We start from the raw sequence: 23,581 nt of genomic DNA on the forward strand, positions 1-23,581 counted from the left end.
GTGTAAATAGTTTAATAAATGTGCTGAAGTTATCTCCACATCTGAACCTTCCTTTCTCAAATGCATCACAAGGAAGCCGCTTACGTTACACCTACAACATAACAAATCATGGTACCAGAAGTGAACTGTTTCAATCCAGATAGCCATACCTCAGCGTACAGTGACAACCAGCTACAAAACCCAGGCAAGGTGTTCGAGATTCGGGTTCCGCAGCAGCTCCAGTGCCACGGCAATCTCCTTGAAAACTGGCGGGCATTCCGGCAAAAGTTTAAAATCTTCCTGGTAGCAGCCGAACTAGAAGAAGTGGCCGATCCTGAAAAAACAGAGCTTCTCGTCACCATTGCCGGTGCCAGAGCAGAAGAAATCTTTTAAAAATTCAAGTTCTCCAAGGGGCAAAACAGGGGCGACTTCCAGGCAGTCCTGGCCAAATTCGGCAAATACTGTGAGGAAAACACACTCCAACCAGCAAGAAAAGGTAAGAGAAGCGCCAGTACTCACCTCGAGGCCAAAATCCTGGAGCAGAGAACGGCGGCCATCTTTCTAAAGGGACTGCACTTGCGCAGTTGCGCGACGCCACGCATGCGCAATCACGAAAATGGCCATCGGTAAAGGAACTGCGATCTGCGCATGCGCAATCGCTTCCTACGTGCTACGTCACATGCGTCATGACGTCAGAGGCCCCAGACCACGCCCACTTAAATGGGAAACATCCCAAATCAAAGAAAAAATATTTTAAAGCTGTAAAACAACCTTCCTTCACCTGGAATGACAGCACAATGCCTCAAATTGAACCAGGAAATGAAATTAACCTCCGAAGAACCCTGCAACAAGCAGTTACCTACGCCCAAAACGATGATTCCGACCTTGAATACTTCGATACCGACCTTTACATTTTCTCTGGACCTCGCGAGCCCAATGACAGCTCCGACGCAAACAGTGATGACATGGTCCTAGAACAGTAAGAAGTCTTACAACACCAGGTTAAAGTCCAACAGGTTTGTTTCGATGTCACTAGCTTTCGGAGCGCTGCTCCTTCCTCAGGTGAATGAAGAGGTATGTTCCAGTAACATACATATAGACAGATTCAAAGATGCCGAACAATGCTTGGAATGCCAGCATTAGCAGGTGATTAAATCTTTACAGATCCAGAGATGGGGTAACCCCAGGTTAAAGAGGTGTGAATTGTGTCAAGCCAGGACAGTTGGTAGGATTTCGCAGGCCAGATGGTGGGGGATGAATGTAATGCGACATGAATTCCAGGTCCCGGTTGAGGCCGCACCCATGTGTGCGGAACTTGGCTATAAGAGTCTGCTCGGCGATTCTGCCTTGTCGCGCGTCCTGAAAGCCGCCTTGGAGATCACTTACCCGTAGATCAGAGGCTGAACGGCAGGAATGTTCCCTTCCAGTCGGGGAACACTTCAGCAGTCAAGGGCATTCAACCTCTGATCTACGGGTAAGCGATCTCTAAGGCGGCCTTCAAGACGCGCGGCAACGCAGAATCGCCGAGCAGAAGCTTATAGCCAAGTTCCACACACATGAGTGCGGCCTCAACCGGGTCCTGGGATTCATGTTGCATTACATTCATCCCCCACCATCTGGCCTGCGAAATCCTACCAACTGTCCTGGCTTGACACAATTCACACCTCTTTAACCTGGGGTTACCCCACCTCTGGATCTGTAAAGATTTAATCACCTGCTAATGCTCGCATTCCAAGCATTGTCCGGCATCTTTGAATCTGTCTATATGTATGTTTCTGGAACAGACCTCTGCATTCACCTGGGGAAGGAGCAGCGCTCCGAAAGCTAGTGACATCGAAACAAACCTGTTGGACTTTAACCTGGTGTTGTAAGACTTCTTACTGTGCTCACCGCAGTCCAATGCCGGCATCTCCACATCATGGTCCTAGAAGACTGCGATTTGGACCAAGGTTTTTTCATTAGAAATGGCGACCCCCGTACTGAATCCAATGCAGACGTGGATTCGTTCTTCGGATTTGAGGATCTACAGCCCAGCAAATATGACATCCCGACTCGTGAGTGCAGGATGATGCTGCAGCCTGAAACCAAGAGACGGAGAGCGGTACGAGCCCACAGAGAGTGGCCTGCTGCCACACAGAGTGTGGTCCATGCACCGCTCAGGGTTCCCGATTCTACGAAAGAAGACACGCAAGACTCCACACCGCAGTCCTTGCATGAACAAGAAGTGACTCCAGTGTCACAAGTCTCTGCAGCGAGCTCGTGGACAGCCTCCACAATAGACTCAACGCAAGACTCCGACGCGCAGTCCTTGCAGGAACAAGACCACGAGGGTCTAGCAACCTCCTCTGACCAACTAGCGGCAGACGATGCAAGTCTGCCAATCTCAAGTAAACAGCAAGAAGACTATGAAAGTCTACCATGTTCCAGTGCACAGCAGGACGACCATGACGGTCTATCATACTACAGTGAAGAACAAAGCGACGATGACAGTCCAAGCCCAAATGAAGGACAACAGCAAGACAATGACAATAACACATTGATTGCGCCACCAGATGAAGACTCTGACAATTTACCCAACCTCAGTGATGGCACGCTCAGGGTGACAGCAGATACCACAACGACAGGAGATGGATCACTTACCAATTACACTGGGTCAGTAATAACAAGCAGCGGTTACATTCCAAGAGGAATACACCAATATTTTCCACAGCTATATCCACACATTTTTTCCACACCAGCAGTGCAGCCAATGACAGCTCATGCTGGACAAACCCAGTATTCAGGCATGCTGCAGCCAGCAGTCTATGCAGCATATTCTCAAACAGGCCAACACCACAGATTGCCCACTAATGGAATCAAGACCGAAGGAGGACTACCACAAGCGCGATCTGCACTACAGACTGTATGCCTTAGTTACAGCCCAGGATTTGCTGCACCCCAGCCTGGCCAGACGGCATATTCCTATCAGGTGCAAGGTTCTAGTTTCACACCATCACCAGGTATTTATGCGAGCAGCAATTCTGTTTCCAATTCGACAAGCTTCAACGGTTCTCAGCGGGATCACACTTCCAGCACAGCACGTGGTCAGAACCAGTATGTACAGTCTTATCCAACTTCACCATATGGCACATCCATGACCTCGAATGATACTCTTGATGGTACCTCTTTAACGTCAACACCTTATCAGCTACAAGATGCCATCCGACAGCACCATCACAAACATTGAAAAAAGAAAGGGACTCCAAATCAGACAGCGAAGTGATTTGACCACTTCTTGGTTCCTGTGGTACAGGGACGTTGATGGCGTTCATAACCAAGAGAGACATTTGACCATGATGATTGATGGTTTATGGACTCAACACGAATGATTTGGACTTATTGTTTAATCACTGTTCCCATGACTTGTATATACCTTACCTTATCTGCCTGTTCTTTGTTCAATTTTCTTAGTGTACAGAAAATATGAACATATAAAAAAGGGGGGATGTGGTGATGTGCATCAATGTAAATGCATGTAGGCTAGCTAGACACTAGAGGGAGCACCAGAAACATCACACACACACACACACACTCAACCAATAGATAAGTTAGATAGGACACGACCAATGGACATTGACGATACACAAGGAGGTGACACGACCACAGGGGGGCATTACACCAACCCATATATAAAGGACACCACACACATGATCTGCCTCTTTCCAGTGGAGACAGTCAGTGAGTACAGGCACAGGGTTGATTCAATATTAGACCCACCACGTGGATTGCAGCAACTGGTTAGTCAGTCCAGGTAGCTATAGTAGGATTAGCAGTAGTGTCGAACCCGAGTAATAGAAGTGTAAATAGTTTAATAAATGTGTTGAAGTTATCTCCACGTCTGAACCTTCCTTTGTCAGGTGCACCACAAGGAAGCCGCTTATGTTACACCTACAACATAACAAATCAATTTCCATCTCCTCTATTCCAATGTTTCTTTCCCATTCCTTAAATCTCATTGGTTCAGGAGTATATCATTTACTTTGCCATCCATTGAGGTCCGAGATTCTCGGTTGCAACCTCCATGCCATTGCATTTTCAGCAAGTTTGCCTGTAAATTATATTGGAGCTGAAGGTTGCACGATAAATTCAAACGGACAGACACACTGTGAGTATCCCCTACCCTGCATGATTTGGGCCAATATTTCTGCTGTGAGCTGTCAGCTGATCATTGAGTGGAACACAATGGGGAGAATAATTACTTTGGAAGATAACAACAGCCTAAATGAGTTCAAGAAAATTTCCTCTGGTCAGCATTTCTAACATTTTACGTACTGGCGAAAAAGCCACCAGAAGAAATCTTCACTGTACATAGTTAGCAGAACGATTTCTTCTTCACTTTTGTCAATTACTATCACCATACAGGCAACTTGGGAACAGTAAGTGCATTATGCAACAATCACCCAATTAAGAGTTTAGTAAACTCAGTAAAGTTTGACAATAATGCTGGCACACCACTCTGCTCGATTGGATTACAGCCTGTAATTATTTAGATGGAAGCTGTTATGCCTCTGGCTTATTTTTGGCTGGAAATGTAATACCAGCTAAAATGTTGCCCACATGTACATCAAGCTGCAGATCTGTCAGCATGGGGGTGTACATTCATCACTTTTCACAAACAGTAACATAATGTGACCATTGTTACCATCTCCATGGAGACCAATAAGGTGAGAGAGCTGAACTTTCTGAATGTCCCCAATGGGAACAAAATGGTGGACAATATTTCAATTTTTAAAACTTTTGCTGTAACATTTAAGCCAAAGCTAACATAAATTAAGAGGCAAATTGGATTCGGTAAAAGCTATAAATGACACTTTAAATAGCTCACGCAACAAAAATGAGTCTCACAGATTTCATAGCAGCTCTCTTAACAGATATATGACACCACATGCAGTCCCAAAGTCCTTCACAGTAGAGTTCAACCGCCCTTCGCCATGCAGGATCTGATCCTCAAGTAACCTCCAATAACCACTTTACTCAATGCGGATTTCACGGATATGCTTATCATGAACAAGGTGCGCTTCTGAGGAACTGCCTTCACTTGGTTCACGATAGTCTGATGGTGCAATTTTCCCAGAGTCGTCTGCATTCGAAAACACGATAACACCCTGTTATATAGTATGATTGGCTCTGGTTAAAACCACCTAGTTCCTCAGCCAGCATGATGACTCTTTTTCCAAGCCTTTCAGTTGACCCCTTGCACATTAATTCATGGTTGCTATCCTACTTTAACTTCTGGCTGAAATTATTTTCCACAATTAGATTCTGTTTCCCTAGAAACGTAAGGATTTCTCAGAAGTCTGATTTCACAGCCAGGAAGTCCTATTAACCACTCCCTCATCCCAAAAGCCTGGAACTTTTGGTTTCTGTTTCGGTTAAAGACTGTCTCAGAAAATACAGGATTTGAAACTCTAGCCAATGCAGATTGCAGCTTGCAAATATAGATTTCATCATATGGCACTGACGTGTTCCTCAGCGTAGAAATGCAGTTGTTTGCAGTCACATGTCTAAACTTAGTTCATTTTGGGTGTCATCTTGCATCACACTTATTTTGTTAGGTGAATCGTGAGTAGGTAAAAGTTTTCATTTCCATATTCCGGCTTGAATGTATCTCCTGCTGAATTGTGGATCTGCTTCAGATGTAGTCAAAAGCTGTTTATACTAGGAAATGGCAACTTTTGCAAGTAAATATGCAAGAAATAATGATGTTTCTAATGGGGAATATTGGACAATTCAACAACAACTTGTATTCACATATCATCTTTAATATGGGGCTGGATTCTCTGTTTCTGGAACAAAGTCCCCATGCCATTGGGAAACTGGTCTTTTATGCCAGAAAAATTGGCGTCAAAGGGCCACCGATTCCCCGTTTTTCTGGGGGCTAGCAGAGAACCGTCGTAGAGCTCGTAGCTCTAGCTACCGATACGGCCCCTCGCACTTCTGGGTCAGAGGCCGCGCATGCGCACGGCGGCGGCCTGCAGCGGCCGCGCCATGCCCAATGGCGGACTCGGCCCGCGGACCTGCACCAGCAAAATAGTGCCCTGCATCGGTCGCTCATGTACCCCAGACCGCCCGCACGCATTGCCCCCGGCCCTGAATGAAGCCCCCCTGATCGGCCCTTCCCCGACTGTGGCGGGCCCGGATGAGTCCGCAGCCGCCACGTGAGGATCCCGGACAGTGTGACCATGAGAGTCCCACGCCGTCAGGAATTCGGCCGGTCGGGGACGGAGCATCCCAGGTCGGGCTCAGGCAATGGCCTAAGGTGGTGGATACTTGGCGCGGCGTACTCCACGAGTACACCCATTTTCGGGGGGGCGGAGAATTTAAAACCGGCACCGCTGCCGATTTCGCTGCCAAAACGGATTCACCGCCCCGTCGCCGAACGGGTCGGGAAGTGGAGATTCCAGCCCATGGTGTATAAATCCCAAGGTGCTTCACAGAAGTGTATTCAAAGCTACTTAGGAGATGTTAGGATAGGCAACCTAAAACTTGGTCAAAGAGTGAGCTTTGAAGGAATGTCTTAGCGAGATAGATAGAGAGAGAAAGAATTTTACGGAGAGAATTCAAAAGCTTACGGCCCAGCAGTTGAAGGCATGGACAACATTGGTGGACAATGAAAATCAAGGATTCACAAGCGGCCAGAATTAGAGAAGCAAAGAGGGTTGTGGGGCTGGGGGAGATTACAGAAGTTGAAAGGGGTGGGGGCACAGGCACATGGAGAGGTTTGAAAAAGGATGAGAATTTTAAGTTCAAGATTTTTCTGGACTGGAGGCCAATGTAGGTCAGCAAGGTCACGGGTGATCGGCGAATGGGACTATCCTTTCATGGGACATGACAAGGGCAGCATTTATTACCCATTCCTAATTGCCCTTGAACTGAGTGGCTTGCGAGGCCATTTCAGAGAACAGTGAAATGTCAACCACATTGCTGTGGATCTGGAGTCACATGCAGACCAGGTGGGGTAAGGATGGCTGATTTCCTTCATTAGTGCATCAGTGAACCAGATGGGCTTTTACGACAATTGATGACAGTTTCATGGCCACCGTCACTGAGACGAGCTTTCAATTCCAGATTGATTAATAGAATTTACATTTCACCAGATGCTGTTGTGGGATTTCAACCCACGTCCTCAGAGCGTTAGCTTGGACCTCTAGATTACTAGATTATTGACATGACTATAATGTGAACATATACCCTGCGAAGTGTTGGAGCTAGGATGTGGAGAGCAGAGCTTTGGATGACCAAAGGTTTATGGACAATGCATGGTGGGTTACGGTGCTCCTGAGCAGCCTCACCCATAAAATGTGCCATTTTCTCCTGTGCCTGACACTGAATGTTGTAGACAGTATTGTGTCTCAATGTTACCTCTTGCCAGGCATGGTGAACTGCCATTCTTTGAGATGGTGTTATAACCCCCATGTGGACCACGGGGAAACCATTGTTGATCTCCCCGTGGTCCACCGAGGACCCGTGGAATACGAGCTTCCCAGATAGGAGGCTGCCCAGCTGGAGCTCAGTAAAGACTTTCATAAAAAACGGCCAAAGGATCCCGTATGAGACTTCCAGTGACGGCGGGCGGGAGGCAGCCGCACAATGGAGGGCTCCCGTTCGGGAACGGCACTTTCGGGGTTTTAAGTCCGGTCCCAGGGTCGACGGAGGCGGCAAAAGCAGGGAGAAGGCACAGAGGAGGCACAATGAAGGCACAGTAAAGGAGAAAGTCGAGGGTGAGCAAAAAAACGGCCGTAAAAAAAACAGCTGAAGGTCCGTCGGGGAGTGGAAAGGTCACCGCGGGATCACCAAGGAAAATGGAGGCTGGAGCACCTGGGAAGGCTGCACTGCTTACGGCTGAAGAAATAACTAAGGTGATGGCTGCGGAATTCGAAAGGCAGTTTACAAAATACATGGAGACAATGAGGAAGGAGATGAGGGAGTCTTTGAGTGTGCTGGTGGAGGAGGCGATTTATTTCCCTGGTGACGACGGCGGTGGCGAGCGCAGTGGCGGAGGTGCGGGAGCAAGGGGAGGCGCTGAAGTGGAGGAGACATTATTGCAGCACAGTGATCAACTTGCCTCGATGGGGAAGGCGATGCGGAAGGTGATGGACATTAACAAGGATCTGCGAGGAAAAATGGAAGACTTGGAAAACAGATCCAGGCGACAGCATTTGAGGGTTGTGGGGCTGCCCGAAGGAGTTGAAGGACCGAGGCTGACTAAGTATTTTGCTGCGATGCTGGCGAAACTATTGGGGGAGGGGGAGGATCCCTCCCGATATGAACTGGATTGGACTCATCGGTCGTGGAGGCCTGTACCAAAGGCGAGTGAGCCGCCAAGGGTAGTGACTCTGTGCTTCTGTAGGTACAGTGTGAAGGAGAAGGTCTTGAGCTGGGCCAAGCAGAAGCGGGTGGTGCAGTGGGCTGGAGCTGGTATCCGTGTATACCAGGACTTTACGGTGGAGCTGGCAAGGAGGCGGGCTGCCTTCAACCGGGTGAAGAGGGCACTGTACATTAGCAAGGTGCAGTGCGGCATTGTATATCCAGCGAAGCTGAGGGTGACTTACAAGCTCAAGGACTTTTATTTTAGAACGGCGGAAACAGCGGAGGAGTTTGCGAAGGCAGAAGGACTGTGGCAGAACTGAGAAATTGAGAAATGGCCATGTGCCGATGTAACCTCATGACTGTATTTTCTTCTTTTTTGTTTCACTGTGCGCGGGTGTATGGGCTAAAGGAACCAATGTTGTATATATTTGGACAAGGGAAGTGATGGGATTTTCACTCGAAATGAGGGCTCTTTGGGGTGTAGGTGGATATGCGGGGTTTGTATGCTAAAAGGGGATTTCTGGGCTTTCCTAGGGCCGGGCAAGGGAGAAAGGGACCCTGGCGGGGGCCTCCACGCTGGCCGGTTTAAGCCGGCCAGTGAACGGGAGTGAGGTGGGGGAGGGGCTGCGGCCATCGGAGCCTGGCAGAACAGGGTCCGAGTGGTCTAGCCGGGGTGGAAAGTTGGGGGGAAGGAACCAAGGTTGGGGGGAGGAGTTTTACAGGAGGCAGTGGGCGGGAGGAGTTGGAGACTGGGGCGGGTGGGGGAGGTGTTTACAACTCTTGGGTATCATTTGTCGGTACTCTTTCAGAGGTTGGATGGTGTTGAGTGTCGGGGGATGGGGGGTGGACTCTATAGGTTAATGGTGACCATGAGCGGTCCGGACTCCTTTTTCTTTTTCTCCTTTGTTTTTTGTTTCCACCGTGGGAGGGTTTGTTTTATTGGATGCATATATTGACAGGTGGGCCGTTGTTTGGGGTGGTGGGAGGATGGGATCGTTGGTATTGTTAAGGAGATTGATTTTGTATTTGTTACCGTTTACTGTCTGTGGGTGGGGTGTAAATTTTGAAGGAAAATGTGAAAATGGAGAATAAAAATATTTAAAAAAAAAAAGAAAATGGCCCAAAGCAAGGCCTGCTGTGGCTAGTTCTCCCAGCAAGGATTGGAGTGGGTTTCGCCCCCACAACTCAAAGATGTGCAGGCTAGGTGGATTGGCCACGCTAAATTGTCCCTTAATTGGGAAAAAAAATGCATTGGTTACTCTAAAAAAAATTTTTTTAAACAAATGTAAAGTTAGGTTTCTAGACATGAGAATGGGCAAACTCCACACAGACGATGACCCAGAGCCGGGATTGAACCTGGGACCTTGGCGCTGTGAGGCAGCAGGGCTAACCCTCTGCGCCACCGTGCTGCCCACTTTATATTTGTTTAACATCAAGGACGGGATTCTCTGTCGTCTGACGCCGGAATTGGGAAATGTGATTGGGCGGAGAATCGGTTTTGGCACCAAAATTGTGGTGGGCGCCGGGTTTACGCCAAATCGCAATTCTCTCGTGCCTTGACAGAGGCGTCAGTGTGTTACACTCCGCACTTACAGTAAATGCCGTTGGCATCATTAACGGGCCTGAGCCGGTATTCTCCGGGACCTCCACGGTTCTCCGGCCCCACTGGGGGTAATTCCCAATGGCAAGGTTCACTCCTGCATTACAAAATCGAGAAACAGGTGCCGTGGCTGATGAAGGAGAGAGAGGAGGTAGGACACGGAGAGGCCGCTGGGCTGCTGGGCTGGACACTGGCTGGGCTTGAGGGGGTGGGGGGGGGGCGTTCAGGCATGGACTGCAAGGCATCCAACTTGCTGCGCACCTAACTGACCTTGGCACCTAATTCTGCAGAGTGACACCAGCTGTATGGGTGCTCCCACCCAGGCCACACTTAACCCAGCCCGCACCCCACCTTCTGCCATACCACCCCCCAACTGGCCACCACTCGCTGGCGGGGCATCATACAGCCCACCCAAGGGCAACGACCACAGTAGCCCCTACAGGGTGGCGCTGGATGGGGGCCGTGGAGCATACCACTGGCAAGGGCAGCGCCAGCCGACGATACCCCTGGCAGAAGGAATGGCCACCAGGGCCAGAGGCCCCCACGGTGCTGGGTATCAACGGGGCCAGTGGTTCAGGGATGAGGGACATGCTGGAGCAGTGTTCGCTGTGCCAACCAGGACCTACCGGATATCTGCCAGATCCGCACACCTGGCACCGCGGGGTAATGGGGGAGGACACCTGCTCCCAAAGAATAAAGAACAAAGAAAAGTACAGCATAGGAACAGGCCCTTCAGCCCTCCAAGCCTGCGCCAACCATGCTGCCCATCTAAACTAAAATCTTCTACACTTCTGGGGTCTGTATCCCTCTATTCCCATCCTATTCATGTATTGTCAAGACGCCCTTAAACGTCACTATCGTCCCTGCTTCCACCACCTCCTCCGGCAGCGAGTTCCAGGTACCCACTGCCTTCTGTATAAAAAACAAAGTGACGGTCGCCCTGAACATTTACGCCACGGGGTCCTTCCAGCTGCTGAGTGGGGACCTGTCTGGGAGCTCTCAGACCTCGGTGCACAGGTGCATCTGTGCTGCCAATGAGGCCCTTTCTGCCCAGGTGACTCAATACATCCATTTCAATGTGGACCGAGCCCACCAGGATGCTCAGGCAGCGGGATTCACCGCCATCGCCATGATGCTCTATGTCCAGGGGGTGATCGATGGGATACATGTCACCCTACGCGCACCTGCAGATGACAGGCTGCTCTACACAAACTGAATGGGGTTCCACTCGACTAACGTGCAGCTGATATGTGACCATCAGCTGCGCATCTTGCACGTCTGTGCCCAATACCCGGGCACTGTGCACGGCGCCTTCATCCTGGCACAGTCGATGGTTCCTGGCCTCTTCGACGTGCACCCCTGGCTGGGGGTTGGCCCTGTTCTGTCCGCTGCTCACCAGGTGTGGTGGGGAGGGGAGGGGGGCGGGGGGGGGGGGGGGGGATCTGAGGTGCTGGAGTGTTCTGACACCACCCCATCGAGAGTCACCGGTATGGGTCCCATCACCTTCTCCTCCCTCAGGGTGCCCGATGGCTCCTGGTATGGGGGTGTAATCAGGATTCGGCTTCCAAATGTGACTGAGCTATCCTCGGAGGCTCCTCACCACCCGGTGCTGCCAGTCCTGGAAGCCCGCTGCCGACTCGACCAGGGTCTGCATGCTTGTGGCCATGAAGCACAGGGAGTGGACCACCTCCGCCTGGGTCTTGCCACATCAGCTAGCGCCTGGGCAATGCCGCCGTGCTCTCAACCATGGCCCGCTGTGACTGGGCCACGCTCAGGAGCACCACTGCAATGTCCAGGTAGCTCTGACACATGGCTGGCTGTGAGGCAGCAGCCGTCTCCTGGACCTCGGCCACCACCTGCACAGATTACCCCAGGTCTTGGACATGCTGATCCATATCCAAAACCATCGCCCCCAAATGCCTCCACCATGGACGCTACACATACAATGTTGACCTGGGTGGCCTCGGGCCTGGGGGGAATGGGGGTGTGTGGAGCAGGGGTGAGGGATTAGTGTGGGGGTGAAGGATTGCTGTGAGGGTGGTGTGACGGGGTGGTTTAGGAGTGACGGTGTGGTGTAGGAGTGAGGGAGGGGGTGGGAGTGAGGGAGTGGTGTGCGGGCTAGGGGTTGCTGTGGGGCTGAGAGTGGTATGAGGGTGTGTGGAGGTGAGGGTGGTGTTGGGAAGGGTTGACACATGTGTCAAGGGGAACTGCACCTCAACAGGGTCTCACTTCCTCGCCTGACGCTGATCTGCTCCGGCGACTGCCCATTCCTCAGGCCCGCTGACCACTTCCAGTGCCCTCCGTTCTGCCACGGTGTGGTATTGCAGGTTCAGCGGCCCCCCTCCAGTCTTATCCCGCTCTTGGCGGTTGTGGGCGGCCTTCTCCTGGAAGGGGGGAAACAGAAAATGCACAGTGTTAGACAGTCCAACGCATGCAGCCCAGGGCATGGGTAGCTGGTAGCTTCAGAGGCCAGAGCACCCGGCCATGGTGGCCGATATGGGTGCCAGCATGTCGTGCAGGGTGGGGGTTCGGACACCCTCCGGGTGGGGTGTGGGATAGGGGTTAGTGTCAGGGCACAATGCTGCCTACCCACCCTGGTCACCCTGAGGAGGGCGTGCAGTTTCTTAAGGCACTGCTGGCCGATCTGGATGGTGTTACTGATAGTGCTTACTGCCTCTGCCACTACGCACAGGGACAGCGCACGGTGGCGGCTGGCAGCCTCCTTGCCGGGGTACGGGGTCGCCCGCCTCTCCTCCACGGTGTCCAGGAGGGTCTCGAGCTCAGCATCCGGGAATTGGGATGCCACTCTCCTCGCTGCCATCTTGTTGGCTGGGATGATGTGTGTAGTGTCATGATATCCACATCAGCATATCATGGTGCAATCACACACACACTGATGGACAGGCAGTTGGACCAACCAGCACACACATAACATCGCAGCCAATCACCAGCGAGAGCACACGCGCTATAAAACAGGGAACACCACAGTTCCCGCTCATTCTACCAGGAGATATCTCAGAGCACAGAGCTCACAGCGCGCCACTCAGACATAGACCATGTGCTGAGTGCCTCACTAAGATAGTGATAGGGCTGGATCCACAGGTTAGCTGGTGAAGCACGTACCCAAGCCAGCAGTTAGTAGTTGTCGTTGTTAAGACAATAAAACAGAGTTGTACCATCTACAGCCGTGTTGGATCATTTGTGCATCAGAACACCCAACACGACATGTGGGAGGTGCAGTGTGTATATGCAGGTGCAGCTTGTCAGCCTCCTGAGTGTCAAGCGCGACTCCAGCGAATTCCGCACCATTTCTCATTGGAATCGATTGTGTTCCATGTGGCACCAGTGCTAGCCCCTTAACGTTGTTGAATCGGTCCAGGTGAGGCGGCAGTTTTGCTGCTGTAGAAGGCCACGAATTCTGCTCCGACTGGTCTCCGGAATGGAGAATCCTGCTGCAAATCTTTACGTAGAGGGCACGATTTAATGGAACAGAAACAGAGTACCGTTTTGGGAGCGTTCAGCAGGGTGAAAAATACTGTTATTTAATGGCACTTTGCTGGCTTTTTTGGCCTTGGCGAGGAACCCGCCGCTGATGACGCACTTACATAACTTTCTGCACTGACAAGCTCAGCTCGCCAATGCAGGAAGAGTATTTGTGGATCGAGGCGTCATTTTTAAATGCTGCCTAGATCCTTCGACCCCCCTCAGCCACTCCACCATTGCCTTTGGACCACACCACTGCACCCAACATACCTCTTACAGAGTCCTTGAAACCCCCCTTCACCCCACCTCTTAAGGATAATGCACCCCTGGGCCCGATCCCTGGCATGGACAACCTGGCACCTGCGCACCCTGGCACCTAGGTGCCCTCGCACTGCTAGCCTGGCTTCCTAGTCGTACCCCTGCCAGCCTGGCAGGGGCATTCAGGCACCCTGGCCATGCCAAAGTGGCATTACCAGGATGCCCAGGTGGAACTGTCAAGGTACCAGGCTGACAGTGCCAACGTGCCCGGCTGTCAGCGGGAGTGCAAGGGCACCACCATACTCAGAACCCGACTGCCCAGGGGACTCAAATAGCCTGGGAGACACCCCAGATGCCGTTACGTCTGGTCACGTTTGTGGAAACCAGTGTTGTATGGCACCCTGGTGAGGTATCCCAGGTGAGGCCACTAGTTCCTAGCCCCGGGGAGAATATAGCCCAGACATATTTAAATGAGCCTAATGGCTCTTGGGCTCTCTTGAGATTCGATTGCCATGTCGCGTCACTAAGTTGGGCACAACAAGGACATTAAATCGTGCCCAGAATTACCATTTTTGATAAATGTTTGTTTATATATCAGCTTCTAAATTTTTTTACATATGTTCTCACGCACGCTGGCACATGCACACACACACGCACAATAAAGGTAGCTTTAATCTTTGCTCTGATTTTCTTATTACGTTGATGAATAGGATGGGAATAGAGGGATACGGGCCCCCGAAGTGTAGAAGGATTTAGGTTAGACAGGCAGCATTGTTGGTGCAGACTTGGAGGGCCGAAAGGCCTGTTCCTGTGCTGTACTTTCTTTGTTCTTTTTTGTTCTTTGAATCAATGGCCCTGATTTTGAGGTGACAATGTCAATGTCATTACTGCTCTGAAATTGACAGCAACCTCTGAAGTCCTCACTTGAGGAGGTGGTGGAAGATTCCACTATCTGATTATCAGCAAATTGAATCATATTATGAATGCTCCTTTTGTGGCCAACATGTTCTGGCGCTGGACAAGAACCCAGAGCTGCTGGTCCAGAGGCAGGGACGCTACTCACTGTACCACAAGACCTTTGTGTATATGTCAATCTTTATTTCACTGTCTGTAAAAGTTTAATTAGAAGTGAAGGGTAATCAGTGCATTTACATCCTTGAGGTACCCTCACTAACGAAGCTTAGAGATTAAACTGTAAAGAAGGCTTTATTAGACTAAGAACTATGTTAGAGCTGAGACGAGTGCTGACTGCTACACAGCCCATGAGGCAGCCCTTTATATATGGCTCACAGATGGGCGGAGCCAGAGGCGGAGTCCCCAGGGTTCCAAGCCCGGTCTTAAAGGGGCATCACCTGACATGATGATAAGGCAGTAACCGTTCATCACATTCACCCCCTGTTTAAAAAGAGTCCGGCGGGGGTGAAGTGCCATCATAGGTCCATCCGTCTCGGTGGCCGGATCGTTCTCAGCGACCTCCTCAATTCGGGCGGTGGTGCGGCGGGCACGGACGTCCCGGTTAAGGGCACATCCGGGAGCACAGCGGTCGGAGCTTCGGTCCGGGTCGGGGCAGGGGGACTAGGCAGGGCCGGGGGTAGCGGTGCCGGCGCCCGCGGGGTGTGTAAAGCGCGCGGTAGATGCTCATCAACAGGGGGTAGGGCCAGAAGTGTTGTAGGAGGCGCCGGGTCCTGCAGGGGAGCGGTGCGGGAAGGGGCTCCTGTGGTGGGGGATCCAGTGGGTGCCAGATCCCGGAGGGAAACCGTATCTTGCCTGCCGTCGGAGTACTCCACGTAGGCGTAACTGGGGTTGGCGTGGAGCAGCCGGACCCTTTCAACCAGGGGGTCAATTTTATGGCTCCTCGCCTGCCTCCGGAGAAAAACAGGTCCCGGAGCCATCAGCCAAGGTGGAAGCGAGACCCCGGAGGTAGACTTCCTGGGGAAGACAAACAATCTATTGTGAGGGGTCTCATTCGTGGCCGTGCAGAGGAGTGACCTAATGGAGTGTAGGGCATCGGGTAGGACCTCCTGCCAGCGGGTGGTTGGGAGACTTCTCGACCGTAGTGCCAGAAGGTCAGCCTTCCACTCTGTCGCGTTCTCCCTCTCCACCTGCCCGTTTCCCCGCGGGTTATAACTGGTCGTTCTGCTCGAGGCGATGCCTTTGCTGAGCAGATACTGACGCAGTTCATCGCTCATGAACGATGTACCCCGGTCGCTGTGGATATAAGCGGGGAAACCGAACAGGGTGAAGATGCCGTGCAGTGCCTTAATCACAGTGGCTGAGGTCATGTCGGGGCAGGGAATGGCGAATGGGAAACGGGAGAACTCATCGATCACGGTGAGGAAATAGGCATAACGATTGGTGGACGGGAGGGGCCCCTTGAAGTCCTCGCTTAAAGGGACCCAAGGCCTTCACAAGCCGAACCTTGTCTGGCCGATAGAAGTGCGGTTTGCACTCCGCACAGACTTGGCAGGCCCTGACCATGGCCTTGACCTCCTTGGTTGAGTAAGGTAGGTTGCGGGACTTGATAAAATGGACAAGCCGGGTGACCCCTGGGTTGCAGAGGCCATTGTGGATGGCTTGCAGGCGGTCCTCCTGCGCGTTGGCGCATGTGCCGTGGGACAGGGCATCTGGGGGCTGGTTGAGCTCCCCTGGATGATACTTGATATCGCATGAGTAGGTGGAGAGTTCGATCCTCCACCTCAAAATTTTATCGTTTTTTATTTTGCCCCGTTGCGTGTTATCAAACATGTAGGCGACTGACCGTTGGTCGGTGACGAGGGTAAACTTCCTACCGGCGAGGTAGTGTCTCCAGCGCCGCACAGCCTCCACAATGGCTTGTGCCTCCTTTTCGACTGCAGAGTGTCGAATCTCGGAGGCGGTGAGGGTTCGGGAGAAGAACGCTACTGGTCTGCCTCCTTGATTGAGGGTAGCAGCCAGGGCGATGTCTGATGCACCGCTCTCTACCTGGAAAGGGATGATTTTGTCCACCCCGTGCATAGCGGCCTTGATGATGTCGGCCTTGATGCGGTTGAAGGCCAATTGAGCCTCAGCCGAGAGGGGAAAAATGGTGGTCTTTAGGAGTGGGCGGGCTTTGTCCGCATACTTGGGGACCCACTGGGCGTAATAGGAGAAATGCCCCAAGCACCGTTTGAGGGCCTTGAGGCTGCGGGGGAGAGGGAGTTCCTTAAGGGGGCGCATGCGGTCGGCGTTGGGACCTAGGACCCCGTCTTCCACGACATAGCCAAGGATGGCCAGCTGGGTGGTGTGGAAAATGCATTTGCCCTCGTTATAGGTCAGGTTAAGGGCTCGGGCGGTCTGGAGGAACTTTTTGAGGTTAGCGTCATGGTCCAGCTGGTCATGGCCGCAGATGGTGACATTGCCCAAGTACGGGTATGTAGCCCGCAAACCGTATGGGTCCACCATTTGGTCCATCGCCCTTTGAAAGACGGAGACACCATTTGTGACACCGAAGGGGACCCTGAGGAAGTGGAAGAGCCGGCCGGCTGCTTCGAAGGCAGTATAGGGGCGGTTTTTTGGTCGGATGGGGAGCTGGTGGTAGGTGGATTTGAGGTCGACCGTGGAAAAGACTCGGTATTGGGCGATCCGATTTACCATTTCCGCGATGCACGGAAGGGGGTACGCATCAAGCTGCGTGAATCGGTTTATGGTCTGGCTATAATCCACGACCATCCGTTTCTTCTCCCCGGACCGGACTACCACCACTTATGCTCTCCAGGGGCTGTTGCTAGCCTCGATGACCCCCTCTCCCAGTAAACGCTGGACCTCTGACTTGATAAAAGCCATATCTTGGGCACTGTAGCGCCGGGCTCCTGGTGGCGACGGGCTTACAGTCGGGAGTGAGGTTCGCGAATAGCGAGGGGGGTGCGACTTTCAGTGTCGCAAGGCAGCATACCGTGAGGGGGGGCAAGGGTCCGCCGAACTTCAGTGTCAGGCTTCGGTGGCTGCACTGGAAATCCAGTCCGAGCAGCAGGGGGGCACAGAGGTGAGGGAGGATATAAAATTTGAAACGGGTGTATTTGGTGCCCTGGATCGAGAGATCCGCAGTACAGTACCCCTTGATTTGCACCGAGTGGGACCCAGATGCGAGGGCTATGGTTTGCGATGCGGGATGGGTGCGTAGAGAGCAGCGCCTTACCGTTTCAGGGTGGATAAAGCTCTCCGTGCTCCCGGAGTCGAAGAGGCATGCAATGTCGCGCCCGTTGACCAGGACCTGCATCATGGAGTTCTGCAGATTTTTTTGCCGAGTTTGGTCGAGGGTGATCGCACCCACTCGCGGGTAGTCGGAGTCCTCAGCCGAGTCGGACTCGTAAAATGGCCGCCGCCTTTGGTCGCACGTGTCGGGTCGAGAAGATGGCCGCCGACAAAATGGGCGCTCCCATGATTCGCACGAGGCTGATGACGTGTCAGAAGGGGGCGTGTCGGGTCGGTGCGCAGCAGCATTGCGAGGCCTGCGGGACTGAGAGCCTGATTTTCGGGCCGGCTGTTCTTTGTTTTTCTGGCCTCTGGGTCTGGCCAGGCAGGCCCTCGCAAAATGCCCCTTCTTCCCGCAGTCGCTGCAGATCGCGGAGCGGGCTGGGCAGCGTGGGCGTGGGTGCTGGCCCTGTCCGCAGAAGTAGCACAGTGTGTCCCCATGGTGAGATGGTCGCCGAGTGGCGCAGGCCTGTAATACGGCTGAGTCGGAGGAAGTCCAGGGTGGGCTCGCAGAGTCCGCGGGGTATGTACCCAAGTTATGTCTGGCCACCTCCAGCGAGGAGGCGAGCGTTAGCGTGTCCTGGAGGTCATTTGCCCCGTTTTCGAGCAGCCGCTGCCAGATGTAGGTCGAGCGGATGCCAGACACGAAAGTGTCTCTGATGTGCAGGTTCACATGGACTTCCCCTGTCACATCCTGATGGTCACAGTCCCTGGCAAGCGTGGTGAGTTTCTCAACAAATTCGTCTAGCGATTTCCCCCGAGCGCTGCCGGCAGGTAGAGAGCAGATGCTGGGCGTGCACCTCATTGATGGGTTTGACAAACCGCTTGCGGGGTAACTCGATTGCCTCTTCATAAGTCGTCGCCTTTTCGAGCGTGGCGGAGATTCTGTGTCTCACCCGGGCGTGGAGTAGACGCAGCTTGCGTGGCCCCAGGATGGGAGTCTCTGCGGAGTCCAGGTAGGCCTCGAAGCACCGCAGCCAGTATTTAAAGATTTCCTTCGCCTCCGGTGTTCGTGCTTCCAGATTGAGCTTCTCTGGTTTTAGGCTTGCGTCCATCCTGAATCTAGTTTAGTCTAATAAATTGAGGTTCCCTCAATAACGAAGCTTAGAGATTAAACTGTAAAGAAGGCTTTATTAGACTAAGAACTATGTTAGAGCTGAGACAAGTGCTGACTGTTACACAGCCCGTGAGGCAGCCCTTTTTTATGGCTCACAGATGGGCGGAGCCAGTGGCGGAGTCCCCAGGGTTCCAAGCCCGGTCTTAAAGGGGACCTCACCTTACATGATGATAAGGCAGTAACCGTTCATCACAATCCTGGTTTGATGTCTGTGAGAATACTTCAATGTTATTGGCTGCTTAACCTGCTTGATGGCATCACTATTGCCCAGAGATTCCCTTGACCTGGTGCCAGTCCAAATGAACACTGTGTAAGGGGAAATCCATGCCACAGAAATTGCTAAACTTTTGTGTGCATCGAGACTTATGGTGAGCATGGTCACTTCTCTGCTGATTCCAATGAAAATTTGAGGAAAATTACCATGCATAAAATACATTGATATGCACCAGAGTTGTTTTTAATTTTAAACTCTGCTGTATTATATAAATAGCCCTCTCTCTTTAAAACGTGTTTTAGCCAACAACACTACAAGAACTCGGTGTTCCACAAACTCTCGTCCCTTTCTCTCCTTATTAGCCCTATGATTGCTGCAGTGCCTTCAGTTCTGGGAGGCCCCAAGCTCTGGAATTCCCTCCCTAAACCTCTTCACATCTCTTTCTTCCTTTAAGACCCTCCATAAAACTTATCTCATTGACCAACTCCCAATGTTTTCCTCAGTTGGTAACTGCACCACTGTAGCATCTTGGATTTCACTACGCTGGAGTTGCTATATAAATGCAACGAAGCTCCCAGTCTGACCATCTGTTGAAGGGATAGTGTACTACTGCAAATATTGCCTTTAGGCCATTTAGATACTAAAGAATGAGTATGGAAGAAGGCAGAGGAGATAATAGGATAGTGTAATCATTTGTTCAGTTTTATTTAGTAAAACTAAAGGGCAGATCCAATTTGATCCCAATGCATTTATAATGTCAAATTTCAACATTTAAGTGTCTCTGGGAAATTGAGCTGTGCTCGACTGAGTGTCTGGAGCAGAAGAAGACAGTCTAATAAGTGAGGCTTCAGGGGGAATTAGTGTGGTGAGACCGCGGGCTTCACTGGCACGTTAGACCTGATTGCTTCTAAAAGACTTGAGGTGAAAAACAATGTGCTCCCTGTCAAGAATGTAATCAGGATTCGGCTTCCAAATGTGACCGTGATAAGCAAAAGAACAGTTCAATTTTATTTTACAAATGAAGTGTCAGTCACAGGGCTGCAAGTTTTTCCTTCCTTTAACATAATGTACCTTGTTAGTTTAATAAGCAGTAACTGTTGTGCTATATTGAGATTTAACTGTGGTATTGCACATAGAGTCACAATGGGAGACAGTGGTGCATAGGGAAAATAATAAGCCTTTGTGTAACATTGGCTGTCACAATCTCCGATCTGGGTAAGACCTGTCTAACTGTCCAATGATCATTATCTCCTGCCTGGTCTACATATTGTGCCCTTAAATCCTATCTCTCTAGGAAGTGATCATGAGGGAAAACAATAGAAGATTATGAAAGAATAGCTAACTCTTCATTCGTAAGAACCGTACAACAATCCCTCATGTCCTACCCCTCCGTAAATTTGAGCTCATCCAGAGGTCTGCTGATACAGTCGAACTCTCACCGAATTCCGTTCGCCCATTAACCCTGTGCTCGCTGGTTTACAACGGTTCCCAATTAGGCAATTCTCATCCCTCCATGGCTTTGACCCCCCTCCGTATCTCTGTAACCACCGCCAGCCTCACAACTCTCTGAAATCTCTACCCTCCTCCAATTTTATGGCATCTCTATCACATCCACAATTTCCATTGATGCACCATTGCCAGTTGTGTCTTCAGTGGCTGGCCCCTTAACTCTGGAAATCCCTCCCTAAACCTTCCTGCGTCTCTACCCTGCTCTCTGACTTTGTGGTGTTCATCAAAATCTATCTCCTTAACTTAGATTTTCAGCACTGTCCAAATATCTCCTTGTGTGGCTCGGTGTGGAACTTTGCTTTACAATGCACCTGTGAGGCACCTTGTGATATTTCATTATGTTAAAATCATGATATGAATACAAGTAGTATTTTTAGGAACATAGGAAATCGGAGCAAGACTAGGCCATTCAGCCCCTCCAGTCTGCTTCACCATTCAATAAGATCATGGCCGATCTGGTTTGTGTTTGAATTCCACGTTCCCATCTACCCCTGATACCCTTTGATTCCCTTGCTTAACGAATCTATCCAGCTCCACCTTAAAAATATTAAGTGACTCCTCCTCCACTGCTTTCTTAGACAGAGTTATAAAGTCGCACAACCCTCAGAGAGGAACTTTCTCCGCATATCTGTCCAATAAGGGTGACCCCTAATTTTAAAACAGTGCCCCCTCATTCTGGACTTACCCATAAGAGGAAACGTCTCCTCCACTTCCAGCTTGTCAAGAGCATTCAGGATCTATATACTTGGTATATAAGAAAGGATGTCCCTGATAGTGGGTGAGTCCAGAATCAGGGTAGGACTGAGATGAGGAGAAATGTTGTCACCCAGAGAGTGGTGAGCCTGTGGAATTCACTACCACAGGAAGCAGTTGAAGTCAAAACATTGTAAGTTTTCAAGAAGCAGTTAGATATCTCTCTTGGGGCTAAAGGAATCAAAGAACATATGAAGAAAGCGGGAACAGATTATTACTGAGCTGGATGATCAACCATGAGCATAATGACTGGCTCAAAGCGCTCGAATGGACTACTCCTGCTCCTATTTTCTACGTTCTATGTTTTTATACTTTAATCGAGTCACCCCTCACTCTTCTAAACTTCAATGGCAACAAACCCAGTCTCTCCCCCTGACAGAACAAAGATTCTTCACCTCCATCTTAAAAGGGAGACCCCCTAATTCTTTGACTAGGTCTACTCTTCCCCCATGAGAAGAAGCATTCTCCGGAATCCTCTGAGATTTTTACTGTAGATAAATCTCCCCTGCTTATCTGAAGTGAATATTTATTAACGGAGTTGACTTTATACTTTATATTCAGTTGATTTTCTCTAAAGGCAGGACTGCCCTCTCGATACGCCAGCAAGAATTAACACTCATTTTCCTTTTTGCCAAATGTCTGGCTTCCCACTTCTTCGAGGTTTCTTCAGTATTGCTGCCTACTCTTTTTCATGAGGGATTGTTTGTGTTTCAGAGTACAGTTCCTTTCCACCCTGAGAGGAGCAATCACAACAGGCAGCTAAGAAGCAGCGGAGCTCATCATCTCCTTCTGAAGTAAGAACATTGGCTTTTGTACCTAATGGTAGATTCATTTCTTTTTTCTGCGTGATTGGTGCTCCTTGCAGTTGTTAATTCCTGGGATTAAACGCAATACTTTCCTCTTCAGTGTTTATCAACACTCCAGGCGTTCTGTATGTTCTACCCCCATTTGTCATAATTATTGCTAAAATTAGATGAATTCCTGCCCTCGAAAGCTCTTACGATCCACTTACTTTCTGCATGGTTACAAATTGCAAACCACATGGGCAAGATTTGTGTGTGACTCAGTAGCATTCTTGCTTCTGAGTTGAGGAGCTTGTGGGTACAAATATCAAATCTGGCGCTTGTCTGCTGCATAGTCACTATGGAGGGTGGCAGGTTAAATTAAAGCCTCGGGTGGATATATAAGATCATGTGGGACAATGTTGAAGAAGAGCAGGGGAGTTCTCCCTCATGTCCGGCCCAATATTCATTTCTCGATCAACAGAACACAAACAGGGTTATCTGGTCAGTGTCACATTGCTGTTTGTGCGATTTTGCTGTGCGCAGCTTGGCTGCTGCATTCCCTTCCAGTGTAACATTGACAACATTTCAAAAAGTACTTCATTAAAAGGCACGCTGAGACGGCTGATAGGTGTGAAAGGTGCAATGGAAGTGAACACTTCAACTTTGAAAATTGTGAGGCAATTAATTTTGGGAGGATTAACAAGGCAAGGGATACACAATGAACCGTAGGATGCTAGGAAACACAGAGGACCAAAGGGACCTTGAGGTGCAGGTCCTAGATTCCTGAAGGCAGCAGGACAGGCAGATAAGGTGGTTAAGAAGGCATATGGGCTACATGCCTTTATTAGCCGAGGCATTGAATATAAAGGCCAGGATTCTCCAAGCCCGCGCCGGGTCGGAGATCGAGGGCCGGCCGCGATCTGGAGGGGGCCGACCTCCTTCAGTGCGGGCCCACTTTTCAGTCGCCGGCATGTTGCTCCGCGCCAGAGCAGCGCACAGCACTCTGGCGCCATTCTAGCCCCTGAAGAACAGGAGAATTACTGGGCCTGAAGGCCCGTTGGCGCCGGTGTCGCTTGCGCCAGTTTTGACGCCAACGTCGACACTTGGCCGCGATATCAGAGAATCCCGACCAAAAGCAGAGTGGTTGTGATGGAGCTGTATGAGAGGCTGGTTAGGCCACAGCTAGAATACTGTGTGCAGTTCTGGTTATCACACCATAGGAAAGATGTGAGTGCACTAGAGACGGTGCAGAGGAGACTCACCAGTTGTCTGGGCTGGAGCATTTCAGCTATGAAAAGAGGCTGGATAGGCTGGGGTTGTTTTCC

General features: G+C 50.8%; 1 protein-coding gene across 1 annotated transcript in view; it reads left to right on the forward strand.

The window, feature by feature from the left end:
• The window catches only part of LOC140421802 (uncharacterized), a 239,234-nt gene that overhangs the window by 96,609 nt on the left and 119,044 nt on the right, over positions 1-23,581 (forward strand). Inside the window, exon 3 of the mRNA XM_072506704.1 lies at positions 22,186-22,265. Coding sequence (XP_072362805.1) covers positions 22,186-22,265 — 80 coding nt within the window. The remainder of the gene's footprint in view (positions 1-22,185; positions 22,266-23,581) is intronic.

The sequence above is a fragment of the Scyliorhinus torazame genome, chromosome 1, assembly GCF_047496885.1.
Source record: "Scyliorhinus torazame isolate Kashiwa2021f chromosome 1, sScyTor2.1, whole genome shotgun sequence".
In the NCBI taxonomy this organism is placed as follows: Eukaryota; Metazoa; Chordata; class Chondrichthyes; order Carcharhiniformes; family Scyliorhinidae; genus Scyliorhinus; species Scyliorhinus torazame.